The sequence below is a fragment of the Microcaecilia unicolor genome, chromosome 4 (genome assembly GCF_901765095.1).
Source record: "Microcaecilia unicolor chromosome 4, aMicUni1.1, whole genome shotgun sequence".
Taxonomy (NCBI): Eukaryota; Metazoa; Chordata; class Amphibia; order Gymnophiona; family Siphonopidae; genus Microcaecilia; species Microcaecilia unicolor.
In genome coordinates this window covers 120,889,836-120,908,787 of record NC_044034.1, presented here as the reverse complement: position 1 = coordinate 120,908,787, position 18,952 = coordinate 120,889,836, and the positions used below count along the sequence as shown (strand labels likewise).

Below are 18,952 nucleotides of genomic sequence, written 5' to 3'. Positions count from 1 at the left end.
ATCTGACGAAGAAGGGCAACCTTCGAAAGCTAATCAAGAAATGTATTAAGTTATGTCCAATAAAAAAGGTATCATCTTATTTTCTTTTCCATGTTTTATTTTGTTTGATTTCTATTGATTCACTCAACATGTAATTCAACTCTGGAATTCGTTGGAAGAAAATGTGGTAAAGGCGGTTATCTTAGCAGAGTTTAAAAAAGGTTTGGACGGCTTCCTAAAGGAAAAGTCCATAGACCATTATTAAATTGGACTTGGGGAAAATATTTCTGGGATAAGCAGCATAAAATGTTTTTGTACTTTTTTGGGGATCTTGCCAGGTATTTGTGACCTGGATTGGCCACTGTTGGAAACAGGATGATGGGCTTGATGGACCTTTGGTCTGTCCCAGTATGGCAATACTTATGTATGTATATATGTACTTACGTACTTTTTGCTGAGATTGCCAGTGCAATAGTACCTAATTATAACAGTTGTAGAAATGTGAACACCACACTACTGGGACCTGAACGCAGACCACCAGCTTATTTTACAAAGGTTACTGTTTTAAAATCATTATTGACTTAAGCTGCAACTAAACCAGTGAATTACAAGTGAAACTTTCTGTAACCCTACACCAATTCCCTTGAGCTATATTTAGACCCCTTCCACCACCTTGTAAATGGCAGTAAAAATCCTCTACAGTGAGACTTGCTGAAGCAACATCTATGTTTCTATTAAGCCTTATGATCTGACTTTTAGATACCGATGCCAGAAAAGGTATTTGAAGAGGACGAGTCGGAAAGACTAAATGATTTCTCTGTAAACTTGGAGGATGTAATGGGGCAGTTCTGCAAACTAAAAAGTAGTAAATCGCCGGGTCCGGATGGTATTCATCCCAGAGTATTAATAGAGCTGAAAAATGAACTTGTGGAGCTGCTGTTAGTAATATGCAATTTATCCCTAAAATCAGGTGTGGTACCGGAAGACTGGAGGGTGGTCAATGTAACGCTGATTTTTAAAAAGGGTTCCAGAGGAGATCCGGGAAATTATAGACCGGTGAGTCTGACGTCGGTGCCGGGAAAAATGGTGGAGGCTATTATTAAGAATAAAATTACGGAGCATGTACAAAAGCATGGGCTGATGAGACAAAGTCAGCATGGATTTAGTGAAGGGAAGTCTTGCCTCACAAATCTACTGCATTTTTTCGAGGGGGTGAACAAGCATGTGGACAAAGGGGAGCCGGTCGACATTGTATATCTAGATTTTCAGAAGGCGTTTGACAAAGTGTCTCATGAAAGACGCCAAAGGAAACTGGAGAGTCATGGGATCAGAGGCAGTGTATTATTATGGATTAAGAGCTGGTTAAAAGACAGGAAGCAGAGAGTAGGGTTGAATGGTCAGTATTCTCGATGAAGAAGGGTAGTTAGTGGGGTCCCTCAGGGGTCTGTGCTGGGACCGCTGCTTTTTAACATATTTATAAATGACCTTTAGATGGGAGTAACTAGTGAGGTAATTAAATTCGTAGATGACACAAAGTTATCCAGGGTCGTCTCGTCGCGGGAGGAGTGTGAAAGATTACAAGAGGACCTCGTGAGACTGGGGGATTGGGCGTCCAAATGGCAGATGAAGTTCAACGTTGACAAGTGAAAAGTGATGCATGTGGGAAGGAGGAACCCGAATTACGGCTATGTCATGCAAGGTTCCGCTTTAGGAGCTACGGACCGAGAAAGGGATCTGGGAGTCATCGTGGATAGAACGTTGAAATCTTCCGCTCAATGTGCTGCGGCGGCTAAGAAGGCGAACAGAATGTTGAGTATTATTAGAAAAGGGATGGAAAACAAGCTTGAGGATGTTATAATGCCGTTATATCGCTCCATGGTGCGACCGCACCTGGAGTATTGTGTTCAGTTCTGGTCGCCTCATCTCAAAAAAGATATAAAGGAATTGGAGAAGGTGCAGAAAAGGGCGACGAAAATGATAAAAGGGATGGGACGACTACCTTATGAGGAGAGGTTAAGACGGCTAGGACTCTTTAGCCTGGAGAAAAGGCGGCTGAGGGGGGATATGATAGAGGTCTACAAAATAATGAGTGGAGTAGAGTGGACAGATGTGAAGCATTTGTTTACGCTTTCTAACAATAATAGAACTAGGGGACACAAGATGAAATTAGAATGTGGTAGGTTTAAAACAAATTGGAGAAAGTTTTTCTTTACTCAGCGTGTGGTTAGACTCTGGAACTCATTGCCAGAGAAGGTGGTGATGGCAGCTGGCCTTGCTGAGTTTAAAGGGGGTCTGGACAGATTCCTGAAGGAAAAGTCCATTGATCGTTATTAAATTCTGGGTTTTTGCCAGGTTCTTGGGGCCTGGATTGGCCGCTGTCGGAGACAGAGTGCTGGGCTTGATGGACCTTTGGTCTTTTCCCAGCGTGGCAGTGCTTATGCTTATGTACTTATGTAGATATAGATCATAAATCACATATCAGTTGAAGGTCATGAAAAACAAAAATCTTGTTTTGACATCTACAATTGACACCAAAAACATTTGCTACTACAGAGAACACTCCCGCCTGAGACAGAGAGATATGATTTTAAAATTATATTTTAGATATCAAAAACAGCATTTCTTGGACACCAAATTTGTTTTTTTTCCAGATGTAAGTACAGTGACTCAGAAAAGGAGGATGCAATTTTTTGCTACTGAGACCAAGAGCTCTATGTACAGGGGCTCATTTTCTTTTGAAATTTCCTTGTGAATCTACAATTTGGTATGACACAGTTAAGTCCATATTTTTTGAGCCATCAAGGCTTTTGAGTGATAAATCATCTCAAGCTCTGTCTGACGTAGTTCCTACTAATTCTCACCCAGATTAATAAATCAAGGTCTGCATTAATTATATGTGGTTCCTGCCTTTATATGCCACCTTCGTTTTTCTTTATGGTAAAAATATTTCTTGCATTTTCTCCTAATTCTCTCTACTCCCCTCATATTTGTGAACTTTAACAACAGAGATCAGCGTAGGATTCCTCAAATCTTGTTGTTTACTTCTGGAGAAATTCTGTTATTTCTTTTCAAGTGTTCAACTTGTATTATTTGAAAATGCATACAAAAACAAAAAATTTGCTACTAGCCCATGAAAGGAACCACAGAACACTGCAGATGCCCTTTCCTTCTAAAACCATTTTTACCTTGCAGATGGGACAGGACATGAATCCAAAAGTTATCCTTGGGCCAAGCCACCTATTCTCCAGAACTCGCCGGCAGCACTGAAGGTGAAACACATGGCTACAATCCAGCTGTAAAGAAGCAATACACTATAGTTATTAACTATAGCAGGTTTACATTTATTTCATATTAATGCTCCTGTGGCTGCTCAAAGGTAAAGTGTTGCAGCACAACATGAAAAGTCTTGTAGACTGCTAATATCTTGTAGCTCTAAGTGGTTAACAAAACAAGAACTGGAACAAACTCCAGGAACCACAGATAATCAGAATATATTCAAACTGACGAATAATACAATATAAGCATGGAAAATTTGAAATTGTAATTAGACATATCAGAAATTACAAGTAGCTTCATAATACAAATTTTCAAAATAATAAAGTTTTAAAATTTGTTCTAAAATCTAAATAAGAACATGATTTCTGAAAGATGAAAGAGATCTTTCCAAAATCTTGCCATTTGAAAACCAAGAGAAAGCTCAACCTGTTTAAAACATTTTCTGCCCCTTACAGAAGGAAAACAAAAACTAGAATTAATGGTCCTACAGTTTCCTACCCGGGTGGAAAACAGAGAGGTCCTTTTACAAAGGCGTGCTGAAAAATGACTTGTGGTAGTGTAGGTGCGGGCCGATCCATTTTTTAGCGCGTCTGAAAAAAGGCCTTTTTTTTGCCGAAAATGGACGTATGGCAAAAATGAAAATTGTCGCGCGTCCATTTTGGGTCTGAGACCTTACCACCAGCCATTGACCTAGTCGTAAAGACTCACGCAGTAACTGGGGGGTAATGACCTACACGTGCCAAATGCAACTTGGTGGGCATCCATTACGCACGCCCGAAAATAAAAACTATTTTTCAGACGCACACCAAAAATGAAATTACCACAAAGGCCACACAATAACTGGGTGGTAACTCCATTTTGGCATGCGTTGGGCGCGCGTAGGCGCCTACACGGCTTAGTAAAAGACCCCTGAATGTGGTCAAAAAAGTACAAGGGTGCTGAAGCCTTGTAACAGTTTGAAAACTAAGCAAGCCAATTTGAACTAAATCCTGGCTTCTACTGGAAGCCAGTGAAGATGCTTAAAACAAGACAACATTTTGGATCATTCTAGACTGCGAAGAATAACCACCATATTTTAAAATGTGACATAGCAAAAAGGCTGTCCTAAATTTATCAGGTTAGCTTTTTTTTTTTGTAGTTACATTTGTACCCCGCACTTTCCCACTCATGGCAGGCTCAATGCGGCTTACATATACAGGTACTTGTTTATTTATTTAGTAGTCTGAATAGTGCCGCTAACCGGATAGCACAGTGCTAAATATCTAGTGGTGTTATAACTGTCGGATCAATGTTTAAAAAAAAAAAGCTGATTGCAATGGGATGAATATCGGCCCCAGAATCTTTAGAAAAAAAAAACATATAACCATATGAATTATTTTGCACAATACTGTGTACACTAAGTACAAAACAAATACATACATAAAACTGGAGGTGTTAAAAAATTATCAATACAAGGAAAGGCACATATTTGATAGAAACATTTTTTTAAAATTGTTAATTAATGCTCCCATTTTCTCTTAAGCAGAAAGGAAAAGCAGAGGCTCAGGGCACTAAATAGAAAGGCCAAGTAATTTAACCTTTTTTTTAAACAAAAAAAATATAGCTTTTAAAATACAATTCTGTACTCCTAAGTGCAATCAGTATTTGAACAGAGGAAATAATATGCAAAATAGTCAGCTTATAGTATTATACAGCAATTATTTGCTACAGAACATCTATAGATATTTTATTTCAGCTCTTCAGAGAGCAATCTGGGTGTCAGGCTACTGCAGCAATTAAGGTCATAGTTCAAGTCATAGCTGTTTTAATGATATTATGGGGGTCATTGTCAAAAGAAATAAAAGTCTCAAAAACAACATAAAGTGGCATTTGGACATTGTTGTCCGAAAAACATCCAAATCACGATTTTCAAAATTCAGATTTGAGACTTTTTTCTCTGCGGTGCGTCCAAATCACAAGGAAGCATGTTGGGGGAGGGATTTGAGCATTCCCAAAACTTGGACATTTTTCTGTCATAATGGAACAAAGCAAAAACTGTCCAGCTTATAAGTTAGATGTTTTGGTCTAGACCTGTTTCAATCACATCTAAGTCACAAAAAGGTGCCCTAAATGACCACTGGAGGGATTAAGCCATGACACCCCCAATTACTCCCCAGTGGTCACTGATCCCCTCCTACCCCCCCAAAGCTGTGAAGGAAACAGCACATACCTGCCTCTATGACAGTTTCAGATGTTATGGCCAGCCCTATTAGAGTAGCAAGTCAGTCCCTGGAGTAGTCTAGTGGTTGGTGCAGTGGGCTACAGAGAAGGGGCCATATCCCACTGTAATTGATACACTGTGGTGGAAACTGTGAGCCCTCCAAAACCCACTTATATCATGCATATTCATTGTGGGTATCCTGGAAATCTGACTAGCTAGGTGTGTTCCAATAAAATTTGACTTATTAATTTTACATACCGCCTTTTACCAATGTGTAAAAACAGTTTACAACCAATGAATAAACATTAAATACAGTAGAACATAAAAGTAAAATATAAAAATGTTACAAACTCATCAAAAAATAAAAGTCAAAACAGATATACATATTGTTTCTAATAGCCCACTCCTAATAATGTCCCCCTCCACTTCAGCACCAAAAAACCCAGTAAATGTCATCATAAAGCCAAATTTAGATTCCCCCACTAATAGCCTACTCCCTGGAATTTGCAGAACCGGCACTGCTCTCCCCCCTATGGTGACCAGATCTCTCTTCATAGCTCTTCTCACGGTTATGGGTCTAGGCTGGTGCAGGGCCTTGAGTATGTGCAGATGCTCAAGGCCCCACACCAGCCCAGTGCCATAACAATGAGAAAAGCTAGGAACAGAGCTCCAGGCATCGGGAGTGGGGTGGGGGGTGGGGGGGTGGCTGCAGGGTGGAGAGAAATGGTGCATCCATTAACAGCCTACCCTAGACATCAGAAAAAAACCATTATTTCTAATAGCCCAGGCATTTATATTACAAAAAACACAATACATTATGATATGTATAACCTGCTTTCCAGTGTCTGTAATGCCACCAAGTGGCACATGAAATACTGGAAAGTTCCAGAGGTTTGGAGAAGGGAGCTCTTCTATTAAGACTGTGACAAATTATCTGTCCTAGAATGATTATTCACTCTATTTTTTGAATATTGTTTATGTAAAAACAGACTAATTCTATAAAGAGGTGCTTATTTTTAAATGCCAGGAATGCGCCTATTTGGAGTCTATTCCATAACAAAGTAGGTACCTGTTTTTTTTTTTTTTTAAGAGAATGCTAGTTTAATAGGTCAAATACATGCTTATTATTTTCAGTACGAGCACTTACACCAGACAAAGAGCTGCTGTAAATGCTCACAACTAGATTGTTAAAGAATTCATGTAAATCATAGTATTCTATAATTTACATGCTTAATTGTGTGCTCTGTTCAAACTTCCCCCATATGAATGCCCACCTGAATAGCTGGAATAGGGTCATTTACGCCCTTAAAGAAAACAGACAAACCTGAACTGCTGGTGCTGCAGAAAGTGCTTCAGTGAAACAGATCATACACATGTCATCGGCATCCTGCTTCAGACTCGTGGCATTTTTTTCACAGCCATGAAGACAAGGCAAACAGCGCTCTTCATTTTTTACACCACCACAGGGATGGCCACAACAGTGGGTCTTGCTACAGGCTATTCTGGCGTATTCCTTTTGAAAAGAAAGTAGCAATTGATATACAAATCAAATCTAAGAGCCTAACTAAAAATCATATATAGCCATTATGCAGCTATCCACAGTGACTTGTTAGCTATTGTAACACTCTGTGACACAATAATATATTGAGATGAAATAACTATATGTCTCCTTATTAAGAGGAAGCACAACCTACAACTGTATTTACTAAGATGCGCTATGGGCACGTTAGCATTTTTAACGTGCGTAAATGTTTTACGCGCGTTAACGCTAACGCGCCCACAGAAATGCATAAGTGCATTAGCGTTTAACATGCCTTAAATTTAAAAGTGTGTTAGAAACGCTAACGCACCTTAGTAAACATACCCCCTAGTTTGCCATATGAGTTTAGGAGGCAGATTCCAAAAATCAGGTCTTTCACCAGGGAGAAATATCATTTATAAAATACCAACAGACATTTGTCTAGAGATCCACTAATCTACATAAAGGCTTGGCTCCTGGAAACAAGTCTTTATGGGGTGTCCTCATGAGGTTCAAAAGTTGTGTCACTGGATCACAGGTATTCAGCAGAGGTCTTAGATTTGAGAAATTTCACAGATTACAGTAAGTATGAGTTGCTCATAGACTCATTATTTTAGTAATTATGGTAACTTGTATACTTTTTTGTACGGTTTTGGCCTTTATCATCAGATTTGGGGCTGTAGAAATATAGAGAATATCAATTTTAAAGAAATATGACTTATCAAGAATAAGCAGCAGTTTATTTCTATTATTTTAAAATATTTTTATTTCGTTTATGCAGAAATAAATCATACTGAGTAACATCTTTTTAAACATAAAACATTAATAACAAATATAAAACAATTACTTCAAATCCACAAAACAGAGGATCATTATATAAGATTAGTAAAAAAGGCTCGTTTCTCACACAAATGAAATGGGCGCTAGCAAGGTTATCATGTAATGGCGATTATGTAAGGGAACCATTAGGAGAAATGTTCTGTCATGATAAGTAATAATCGGGAAGGGTGTATATTAAGTAATATGCTCCAGGGGTATGAGATACGGATTGTTTTATCTATGTTTTTTTTTTTGTTTTAATATTTCTTTTTTTGTGATTTGTATTTATAGTATTTTTTAAAAGATAAAGAGTACGCAGACTCCATCCATGTCCAGCATTTCTCCTCTCTTCCCTCCCCTCCATCCATGTCCAGCACTTCTCCTCTCTTCCTTCCCCTCTATCCATGTGCATCTCCTTCCTGACTTCCCTCCCCACCATCCATCCATGTCCAGCAACTCTCCATTCTCCCCTGCCCTCTCCTCCATCCACCCATATCCAGCTAATTTCCTCTCCCCTGCCCCCTTCATTCATTCATCCATGTTCAGCAATTCTCCTCTCTCCCCTGCTCTCCCCTCTCCTCCATCCATGTCCAGGAACTCTCCATTCTCCCCTGCCCTCTCCTCCATCCACCCATATCCAGCTAATTTCCTCTCCCCTGCCTCCATTCATCCATCCATCCATGTCCAGCAATTCTCCTCTCTTCCCTGTCCTCCCCCTCCATCCATCCATGTCCAGCAACTCTCCATTCTCCCCTGCCCTCTCCTCCATCCATGTCCAGCAACTCTCCATTCTCCTCTGCCCTCTCCTTCATCCATCCATATCCAGCAAATTTGCTCTCTCCCTTGCCTCCTCCATCCATCCATGTCCAGCAAGTCTCTCTCCCCTGCCCTCCCCTCCATCCATCCATGTCCAGCAATTCTCCTCTCTCCCCTGCCCTCCCCTCCTGTCCAGCGATCTCCTGTCTCCCCCTGCCCTGCCCTCCCCTCCAGCGATCTCTTCTCCCTCTGCCCTCCTCTCCAATTCCAGCCATCCATGTCCAGCGATTCTCCCTGCCCTCCCTCAGCTCCCAGACAGCCCTCCTCTCTGTTCCTTCCCCCCCCCCCCCCCAATTTAACCCTTTTACTTTCAGGCGCGACGGCAGTGAAGAGGACAACACAACTTCTCCCTTCCCTCACAGTGTCCCGTCCTCGCGGAAACAGGAATGCATCATCGCAGAAGGCGGGACACTGTGTGAGGGAAGGAAGAAGCTGGAGGTGAGCCCGCTGTGTTGTCCTCTTCACTGCCGTCGCTGCGCCTGAAAGTAAAACACGCGTAAGGGGGGGAGGAACAGAGAGGAGGGCTGTCGATCGGGGAGCTGAGGGCGGGAAGGAGCGGAGGGACCGTCCAAGAACTGCCTGGCTGCAGCGCTGCTGCACCAGGCAGCCCTGCATTTGGGGAGGCAGCAGCCAGGGGAAGGTCACGGTTGGGCTGGGGAGGCTTAGCCTTCCCAAGCCTCTTATACGGGGCGCCTATGACTGTCCTCCCATCCCATCCATCAATTCTCCTCTGCCCTTCCCTTCCTCCCTCCCCTCGATGTCCCGTGATTTTCTCCTCCTGACATCATCTCACCTCCAGCGTTCCCTTCCCCCTCATTGATCTGCCCTCTGACGTCATTACGTTTTGACGCGAGGGTGGGGCAATGAGTGGGAATGGATGTTACAAACCCAGGCATCCAGACATAGAATGTTGGAGGTGCAAATTATTATATAGGATGTCTGGTAATCTCCTAACCTCAAATGCCTGATGAATATATGGTTTCATTTTTACCTATATATCATGAAATCAGTGATTTATCATAATTATTTTCTGCTCAAGTGTATTTTTGAAACATATTATACAATATGAAAAAAAAATCATTGACAACTCATTCCAAATATGGGGAACTGCAATTAGAAGTAGTTATGTAGGTTTTTTTTTTCCTAAGCCAGTACGCTGTACTAGCACCTTTTTCCTGGGGTTTTTTTTTTTTTTTTGCTTTTACACTGGTTGGGCTGGCCAACTAGTAGGTAACCCCCAATCACAAGCTCTCCCCCCCATTCATAGGCCCTTCCTGGGCCTACCTTAAAAGTCCCTCGGGAGTACAGAATCAAAAGGTCCAGGACCAAAAGATCCAGGCCAGTCCGAGAGAGCAGCTGGTCACCTTCCCCAGTGAGGTCATTGGAATCAAAAGACTACAACTGTAGTCTCAGCAGCCTTTGAGGGAGACATAGGGTAGGGCCAGGAAGTGTTACCCACACTACCAGTCCCAGAATTCTAAGGGAAAGGAGGAGAATCTGGGAGGGATTGATCAGGAGGATGTGAAACAGCAGTGAGAGTGCTGTAGAGGAGCCCATGGACTGGCAGGTAGGGGACAGTGGAGAATGGTTAGAGAGAGGAGATCCCATGGACATTTCTGCTCTGGCTCGAGTCAAAGGTGAGCAGTTGAAAGGGCTCATGGTGGCTTGGTTCTCTGACTTGATGAAAGGAGGGAGGAAGTGGCTATGGCAGCACTCTAACAGTAAACAAAGGTTTCAACTTGGGTCAAGTGGAAGGTTGTCAGGTGTTGGAGCTGACAAAGAATGGGTAGGACCCTTTCATTTCCCAGACTGTAAGAGGAGGAAGTGAAGAAAGGGGTAAAACTGAACCAGTTGCATTGTGTATACCATGGACTGTGCTTGAGGAATAGAAAGGAAAGAAAAAAAGAACTGTTTAACCTGGGTTTACAAACAAGGGTGGACTTTGATAATATTAAAGGTAAAAGGACCTGAGGGGTCGGGGAGGGGGGGAGGGGACACAAGTGCCCTACTCCCCATAAGGAGATGGGGAAAGAGGAGAGACTGGAAGGGGTCTTCCCTCCAGACGGAGAGTTGTTATTGCCCTGGAATTTGGGGTGGACTTTTTAGGGTACTGAGAGACTAGAGCAGCTGCAGTCACAGGCAGGGGACAGAGACTAGTACAGGGCAGAAAGAAGAGCCCCAATGAAAATTATTGTCTCAGCTGCCGACCTGAGCCAGAAGAGAGAGAAGGCCTAAGTGAATAACCTGCTTTCTCCTTGTAAGAGGATTATCAAACTGAAGGATCCAGGAAATAACAGTAACCCGTGGAGTACAAACCTTGCAGTGTCCCATGGATTACAACATGAACTGCCTTAAAAGAAGCCTGCATAGAGATATGTGCTTTAACATCAGCTCCATATTTCTACAGCATCCTCAGCTTGTATTTTAAGGAGACAAAGGAAGGTACCAGGAGCTGACTGACTCTGGAATGTTATGAATATAGAGAAAAAACTGTAGCTGGACAGGACAAAGAAACAGGATAAAAAGCAGGAAAGATTATTCTGGTACAAAGGAGGTATGAAGATTGGGTGAGAGATGATAGATGGAAAGAATAGATAGGCAGATGAGAGGGAAGGGATAAAGAGATAAGTAAACAATCTATAAAATGAGAGAATGCCTTAGCCACTGGGGGAGAGTCTGGTGGGCACTTGGGGCTGCTAGCTCTTCCCACTTTTAATCTTTTCTCTTTCTTATGTTTTAGTATGCTGTTTGTGCACTGCTTCTGCTATGATCTTGTCTGTCATTTGAAGTAAAGAAAAATAAAGAGAAGTTGCTGAATTGACAACTGGCTGTGTGAGAATTATTGGGTAAGCTTCACCCCATCACAGAGGTGGCATGAAGAGGTTAAAACCTCACAAGTGAGTGTATGCCAGAGTTGTGCTTTGGTAGTTACAAGGGGCAAAGAAAGCGAGTGCTACATACCTGTAGAAGGTATTCTCCGAGGACAGCAGGCTGATTGTTCTCACTGATGGGTGACGTCCACGGCAGCCCCTCCAATCGGAACACTTTCTAGCAAAGCCCTTTGCTAGTCCTCGCGCGCCGATGCGCACCGCGCATGCGCGGCTGTCTTCCCGCCCGAACCGGCTCGTGCCGGCTAGTCTCATATGTAGCAAGACAAAGAGAAGGGAAGACAACTCCAAAGGGGAGGCGGGCGGGTTTGTGAGAACAATCAGCCTGCTGTCCTCGGAGAATACCTTCTACAGGTATGTAGCATTCGCTTTCTCCGAGGACAAGCAGGCTGCTTGTTCTCACTGATGGGGTATCCCTAGCCCCCAGGCTCACTCAAAACAACAAGCATGGTCAATTGGGCCTCGCAACGGCGAGGACATAACTGAGATTGACCTAAAAAATTTACCAACTAAATGAGAGTGCAGCCTGGAACAGAACAAACATGGGCCTAGGGGGGTGGAGTTGGATTCTAAACCCCGAACAGATTCTGAAGCACTGACTGCCCGAACCGACTGTCGCGTCGGGTATCCTGCTGCAGGCAGTAATGAGATGTGAATGCGTGGACAGATGACCACGTCGCAGCTTTGCAAATCTCTTCAATAGTGGCTGACTTCAAGTGGGCTACCGACGCTGCCATGGCTCTAACATTATGAGCCGTGACATGACCCTCAAGAGCCAGCCCAGCCTGGGCATAAGTGAAGGAAATGCAATCTGCTAGCCAATTGGATATGGTGCATTTTCCCACAGCCACTCCCCTCCTGTTGGGATCAAAAGAAACAAACAATTGGGCAGACTGTCTGTTGGGCTGTGTCCGCTCCAGATAGAAGGCCAATGCTCTCTTGCAGTCCAATGTGTGCAGCTGACGTTCAGCAGGGCAGGAATGAGGACGGGGAAAGAATGTTGGCAAGACAATTGACTGGTTCAGATGGAACTCTGACACAACCTTTGGCAAGAACTTAAGGTGAGTGCGGAGGACTACTCTGTTATGATGAAATTTGGTGTAGGGGGCCTGGGCTACCAGGGCCTGAAGCTCACTGACTCTACGAGCTGAAGTAACTGCCACCAAGAAAATGACCTTCCAGGTCAAGTACTTCAGATGGCAGGAATTCAGTGGCTCAAAAGGAGGTTTCATCAGCTGGGTGAGAACGACATTGAGATCCCTTGACACTGTAGGAGGCTTGACAGGGGGCTTTGACAAAAGCAAACCTCTCATGAAGCGAACAACTAAAGGCTGTCCTGAGATCGGCTTACCTTCCACACGGTAATGGTATGCACTGATTGCACTAAGGTGAACCCTTACAGAGTTGGTCTTGAGACCAGACTCAGACAAGTGCAGAAGGTATTCAAGCAGGGTCTGTGTAGGACAAGAGCGAGGATCTAGGGCCTTGCTGTCACACCAGACGGCAAACCTCCTCCACAGAAAGAAGTAACTCCTCTTAGTGGAATCTTTCCTGGAAGCAAGCAAGATGCGGGAGACACCCTCTGACAGACCCAAAGAGGCAAAGTCTACGCTCTCAACATCCAGGCCGTGAGAGCCAGGGACCGGAGGCTGGGATGCAGAAGCGCCCCTTCATCCTGTGTGATGAGGGTCAGAAAACACTCCAATCTCCACGGTTCTTCGGAGGACAACTCCAGAAGAAGAGGGAACCAGATCTGACGCGGCCAAAAAGGAGCAATCAGAATCATGGTGCCTCGGTCTTGCTTGAGTTTCAACAAAGTCTTCCCCACCAGAGGTATGGGAGGATAAGCATACAGCAGACCCTCCCCCCAGTCCAGGAGGAAGGCATCCGATGCCAGTCTGCCGTGGGCCTGAAGCCTGGAACAGAACTGAGGGACTTTGTGGTTGGCTCGAGATGCGAAGAGATCTACCAAGGGGGTGCCCCACACTTGGAAGATCTGTCGCACTACACGGGAATTGAGCGACCACTCGTGAGGTTGCATAATCCTGCTCAACCTGTCGGCCAGACTGTTGTTTACGCCTGCCAGATATGTGGCTTGGAGCACCATGCCGTGACGGCGAGCCCAGAGCCACATGCTGACGGCTTCCTGACACAGGGGGCGAGATCCGGTGCCCCCCTGCTTGTTGACATAATACATGGCAACCTGGTTGTCTGTCTGAATTTGGATAATTTGGTGGGACAGCCGATCTCTGAAAGTCTTCAGAGCGTTCCAGATCGCTCGTAACTCCAGAAGATTGATCTGCAGATCGCGTTCCTGGAGGGACCAGCTTCCTTGGGTGTGAAGCCCATCGACATGAGCTCCCCATCCCCGGAGAGACGCATCCGTGGTCAGCACTTTTTGTGGCTGAGGAATTTGGAAAGGACGTCCCAGAGTCAAATTGGACCAAATCGTCCACCAATACAGGGAATTGAGAAAACTCGTGGACAGGTGGATCACGTCTTCTAGATCCCCAGCAGCCTGAAACCACTGGGTCCATTGAGCAGATCTCATGTGAAGGCGGGCCACGGGAGTCACATGAACTGTGGAGGCCATGTGGCCCAGCAATCTCAACATCTGCCAAGCTGTGATCTGCTGGGACGCTCGCACCTGCGAGACGAGGGACAACAAGTTGTTGGCTCTCGTCTCTGGGAGATAGGCGCGAGCCGTCCGAGAATCCAGCAGAGCTCCTATGAATTCGAGTTTCTGCACTGGGAGAAGATGGGACTTTGGGTAATTTATCACAAACCCCAGTAGCTCCAGGAGACGAATAGTCATCTGCATGGACTGCAGGGCTCGTGCCTCGGATGTGTTCTTCACCAGCCAATCGTCGAGATATGGGAACACGTGTACCCCCAGTCTGCGAAGTGCCACTGCTACTACAGCCAAGCACTTGGTGAACACTCTGGGCGCAGAGGCGAGCCCAAAGGGTAGCACACAGTACTGGAAGTGACGTGTGCCCAGCTGAAATCGCAGATACTGTCTGTGAGCTGGCAGTATCGGGATGTGCGTGTAGGCGTCCTTCAAGTCCAGAGAGCATAGCCAATCGTTTTCCTGAATCATGGGGAGAAGGGTGCCCAGGGAAAGCATCCTGAACTTTTCTTTGACCAGATATTTGTTCAGGGCCCTTAGGTCTAGGATGGGACGCATCCCCCCTGTTTTCTTTTCCACAAGGAAGTACCTGGAATAGAATCCCAGCCCTTCTTGCCCAGATGGCACGGGCTCGACCGCATTGGCGCTGAGAAGGGCGGAGAGTTCCTCTGCAAGTACCTGCTTGTGCTGGAAGCTGTAAGACTGAGCTCCCGGTGGTCAATTTGGAGGTTTTGAGGCCAAATTGAGGGTGTATCCTTGCCGGACTATTTGGAGAACCCACTGATCGGAGGTTATGAGAGGCCACCTTTGGTGAAAAGCTTTCAACCTCCCTCCGACTGGCAGGTCGCCCGGCACTGACACTTGGATGTCGGCTATGCTCTGCTGGAGCCAGTCAAAAGCTCGTCCCTTGCTTTTGCTGGGGAGCCAAGGGGCCTTGCTGAGGCGCACGCTGCTGACGAGAGCGAGCGCGCTGGAGCTTAGCCTGGGCCGCAGGCTGTCTAGAAGGAGGATTGTACCTACGCTTGCCAGAAGAGTAGGGAACAGTCTTCCTTCCCCCGAAAAATCTTCTACCTGTAGAGGTAGAGGCTGAAGGCTGCCGGCGGGAGAACTTGTCGAATGCGGTGTCCCGTTGGTGGAGCTGCTCTACCACCTGCTCGACTTTTTCTCCAAAAATGTTATCCGCACGGCAAGGCGAGTCCGCAATCCGCTGCTGGATTCTATTCTCCAGGTTGGAGGCACGCAGCCATGAGAGTCTGCGCATCACCACACCTTGAGCAGCGGCCCTGGACGCAACATCAAAGGTGTCATACACCCCTCTGGCCAGGAATTTTCTGCACGCCTTCAGCTGCCTGACCACCTCCTGAAATGGCTTGGCTTGCTCAGGGGGGAGCGTGTCCACCAAGCCCGCCAACTGCCGCACATTGTTCCGCATGTGTATGCTCGTGTAGAGCTGGTAGGACTGAATCTTGGCCACGAGCATAGAAGAATGGTAGGTCTTCCTCCCAAAGGAGTCTAAGGTTCTAGAGTCCTTGCCCGGGGGCGCCGAAGCATGTTCTCTAGAACTCTTGGCCTTCTTTAGGGCCAAATCCACAACTCCAGAGTCGTGAGGCAACTGAGTGCGCATCAGCTCTGGGTCCCCATGGATCCGGTACTGGGACTCGATCTTCTTGGGAATGTGGGGATTAGTTAATGGAACTCCGACACCACCTTTGGCAGAAACTTGGGGTGAGTGCGGAGAACTACCCTATTATGATGAAATTTTGTATAAGGAGCATGAGCTACCAGGGCTTGAAGCTCACTGACTCTACGAGCTGAAGTAACTGCCACCAAGAAAATGACCTTCCAAGTCAAGTACTTCAGATGGCAGGAATTCAGTGGCTCAAAAGGAGGTTTCATCAGCTGGGTGAGGACTACGTTGAGATCCCATGACACTGCAGGAGGCTTGACAGGGGGCCTTGACAAGAGCAAGCCTCTCATAAATCGGACGACTAAAGGCTCTCCAGAGATGGCTTTACCCTCTATACGATGATGGTAAGCACTAATCGTACTAAGGTGATTCCTTACTGAGTTGGTCTTGAGGCCAGACTCTGATAAGTGCAGAAGGTATTCAAGCAGGTTCTGTGTAGGACAAGAACGAGGTTCTAGGGCCTTGCTCTCACACCAAACCTCCTCCACTTGAAAAACTAACTCTTTTTAGTGGAATCCTTCCTAGAGGCAAGCAAGACACGGGAGACACCCTCCGACAGACCCAACGAAGCAAAGTCTACGCCCTCAACATCCAGGCCGTGAGAGCCAGAGACTGAAGGTTGGGGTGCAGAAGTGCTCCGTCGTTCTGCGAAATGAGAGTCGGAAAACACTCCAATCTCCACGGTTCTTCGGAGAACAATTCCAGAAGTAGAGGAAACCAGATCTGACGGGGCCAAAAGGGCGCTATCAGAATCATGGTGCCGTGGTCTTGCTTGAGCTTCAGTAAGGTCTTCCCCACCAAAGGTATGGGAGGATAAGCATACAGGAGGCCGGTCCCCCAATGGAGGAGAAAGGCATCCGACGCTAGTCTGCCGTGTGCCTGTAGTCTGGAACAGAACAGAGGCAGCTTGTGGTTGGTCTGAGAGGCGAAAAGGTCCACCGAGGGAGTGCCCCACTCTCGGAAGATCTTGCGTACCACTCTGGAATGGAGCGACCACTCGTGCGGTTGCATGACTCTGCTCAGTCTGTCGGCCAGACTGTTGTTTACGCCTGCCAGGTATGTGGCTTGAAGAAGCATGCCGAACTGGCAGGCCCAACACCACAGCCCGACGGCTTCCTCACACAGGGGGCGAGATCCGGTGCCCCCCTGCTTGTTGATGTAATACATTGCAACCTGATTGTCTGTCCGAATTTGGATAGTAACATAGTAACATAGTAGATGACGGCAGAAAAAGACCTGCATGGTCCATCCAGTCTGCCCAAGACAAACTCATGTGTGTATACCTTACCTTGAATTTGTACCTGTCCTTTTCAGGGCACAGACCATATAAGTCTGCCCAGCAGTATTTCCCGCCTCCCAACCACCAGTCCCGCCTCCCATCACCGGCTCTGGTACAGACCGTATAAGTCTGCCCTCCCCTATCCTCGCCTCCCAACCACCACCCCCTCTTCCCCCCACCTGCCCCGCCACCCAATTTCAGCTAAGCTTCTGAGGATCCATTCCTTCTGCACAGGATTTCTCTATGCATATCCCACGCATGTTTGAACTCCGTTACCGTTTTCATCTCCACCACCTCCCGCGGGAGGGCATTCCAAGCGTCTACCACCCTCTCCGTGAAAAAATACTTCCTGACATCTTTCCTGAGTCTGCCCCCCTTCAATCTCATTTCATGTCCTCTCGTTCTACCGCCTTCCCATCTCCGGAAAAGATTCGTTTGTGGATTAATACCATTCAAATATTTGAACATCTGTATCATATCACCCCTGTTCCTCCTTTCCTCCAGGGTGTACATGTTCAGGTCAGCAAGCCTCTCTTCATACGTCTTGGAACGTAAATCCCATACCATCCTCGTATCTTTTCTTTGCACCGCTTCCATTTTTTTAACATCCTTCGCAAGATACGGCCTCCAAAACTGAACACAATACTCCAGGTGGGGCCTCACCAACGTCTTATACAGGGGCATTAAAACCTCCTTTCTTCTGCTGGTCACTCCTCTCTCTATACAGCCTAGCAATCTTCTAGCTACTGCCACCGCCTTGTCGCACTGTTTCGTCGCCTTCAGGTCCTCAGATACTATCACCCCAAGATCCCTCTCCCCGTCCGTGCCTATCAGATTCTCCCCGCCTAACACATACGTCTCCCTTGGATTTCTACTCCCTAAGTGCATCACTTTACATTTCTTCGCATTGAATTTTAATTGCCAAACGTTAGACCATTCTTCTAGCTTCTTCAGATCTTTTTTCATGTTTTCCACACCCTCCGGGGTGTCCACTCTGTTGGAAATCTTGGTGTCATCCACAAAAAGGCAAACTTTACCTTGTAACCCTTCGGCAATGTCACTCACAAATATATTGAACAGAATCGGCCCCAGCACCGATCCCTGAGGCACTCCACTACTCACCTTTCCTTCCTCCGAGCGAACTCCATTCACCACCACCCTCTGGCGTCTGTCCGTCAACCAGTTCCTAATCCAGTTCACCACTTCGGGTCCTATCTTCAGGCCGTCTAGTTTATTTAAGAGCCTCCTGTGGGGAACCGTGTCGAAAGCCTTGCTGAAATCCGTTCCTGGAGGGACCACAGTCCCTGGGTGTGAAGCCCATCGACATGAGCTCCTCACCCCAGGCGAGATGCATCCGTCGTCAGCACTTTCGTGGGCTGCGGAATTTGGAATGGACGTCCCAAGGTCAAATTGGTCCAAATGGTCCACCAGTGCAGTGAATTGCGGCAACTGATGGAGAGGTGGATGACATCTTCTAGATTCCCGGTGGCTTGGCACCACTGGGAAGCTAGGGTCCATTGAGCAGGTCTCATGTGAAGGCGAGCCATGGGAGTCACATGAACTGTGGAGGCCATGTGACCCAGGAGTCTCAACATGTGCCGAGCCGTGACCTGCTGAGACGCTCTGGTCTGGGAAGCGAGGGACAGGAAGTTGTGGGCCCTCGCTTCGGGAAGAAAGGCCTGAGCCGTCTGTGAATTCAGCAGAGCTCCTATGAATTCCAGAGATTGGACTGGCTGGAGATGGGACTTTGGGTAATTTATCACAAACCCCAGCAGCTCCAGGAGGTGAATACTGCACTGCATGGACCGGAGAGCCCCTGCCTCCGAGGTGTTCTTGACCAGCCAATCGTCAAGATATGGG

At 46.2% G+C, this 18,952-nt stretch overlaps 1 protein-coding gene across 1 annotated transcript in view; it reads right to left on the bottom strand.

The window, feature by feature from the left end:
* MYCBP2 (MYC binding protein 2) overlaps nt 1–18,952 on the bottom strand; it is a 937,772-nt gene that overhangs the window by 54,397 nt on the left and 864,423 nt on the right. The window contains 2 exon segments of the mRNA XM_030200587.1: nt 3,165–3,272; nt 6,780–6,968. Of these exon segments, the coding sequence (XP_030056447.1) occupies nt 3,165–3,272; nt 6,780–6,968 (297 nt within the window).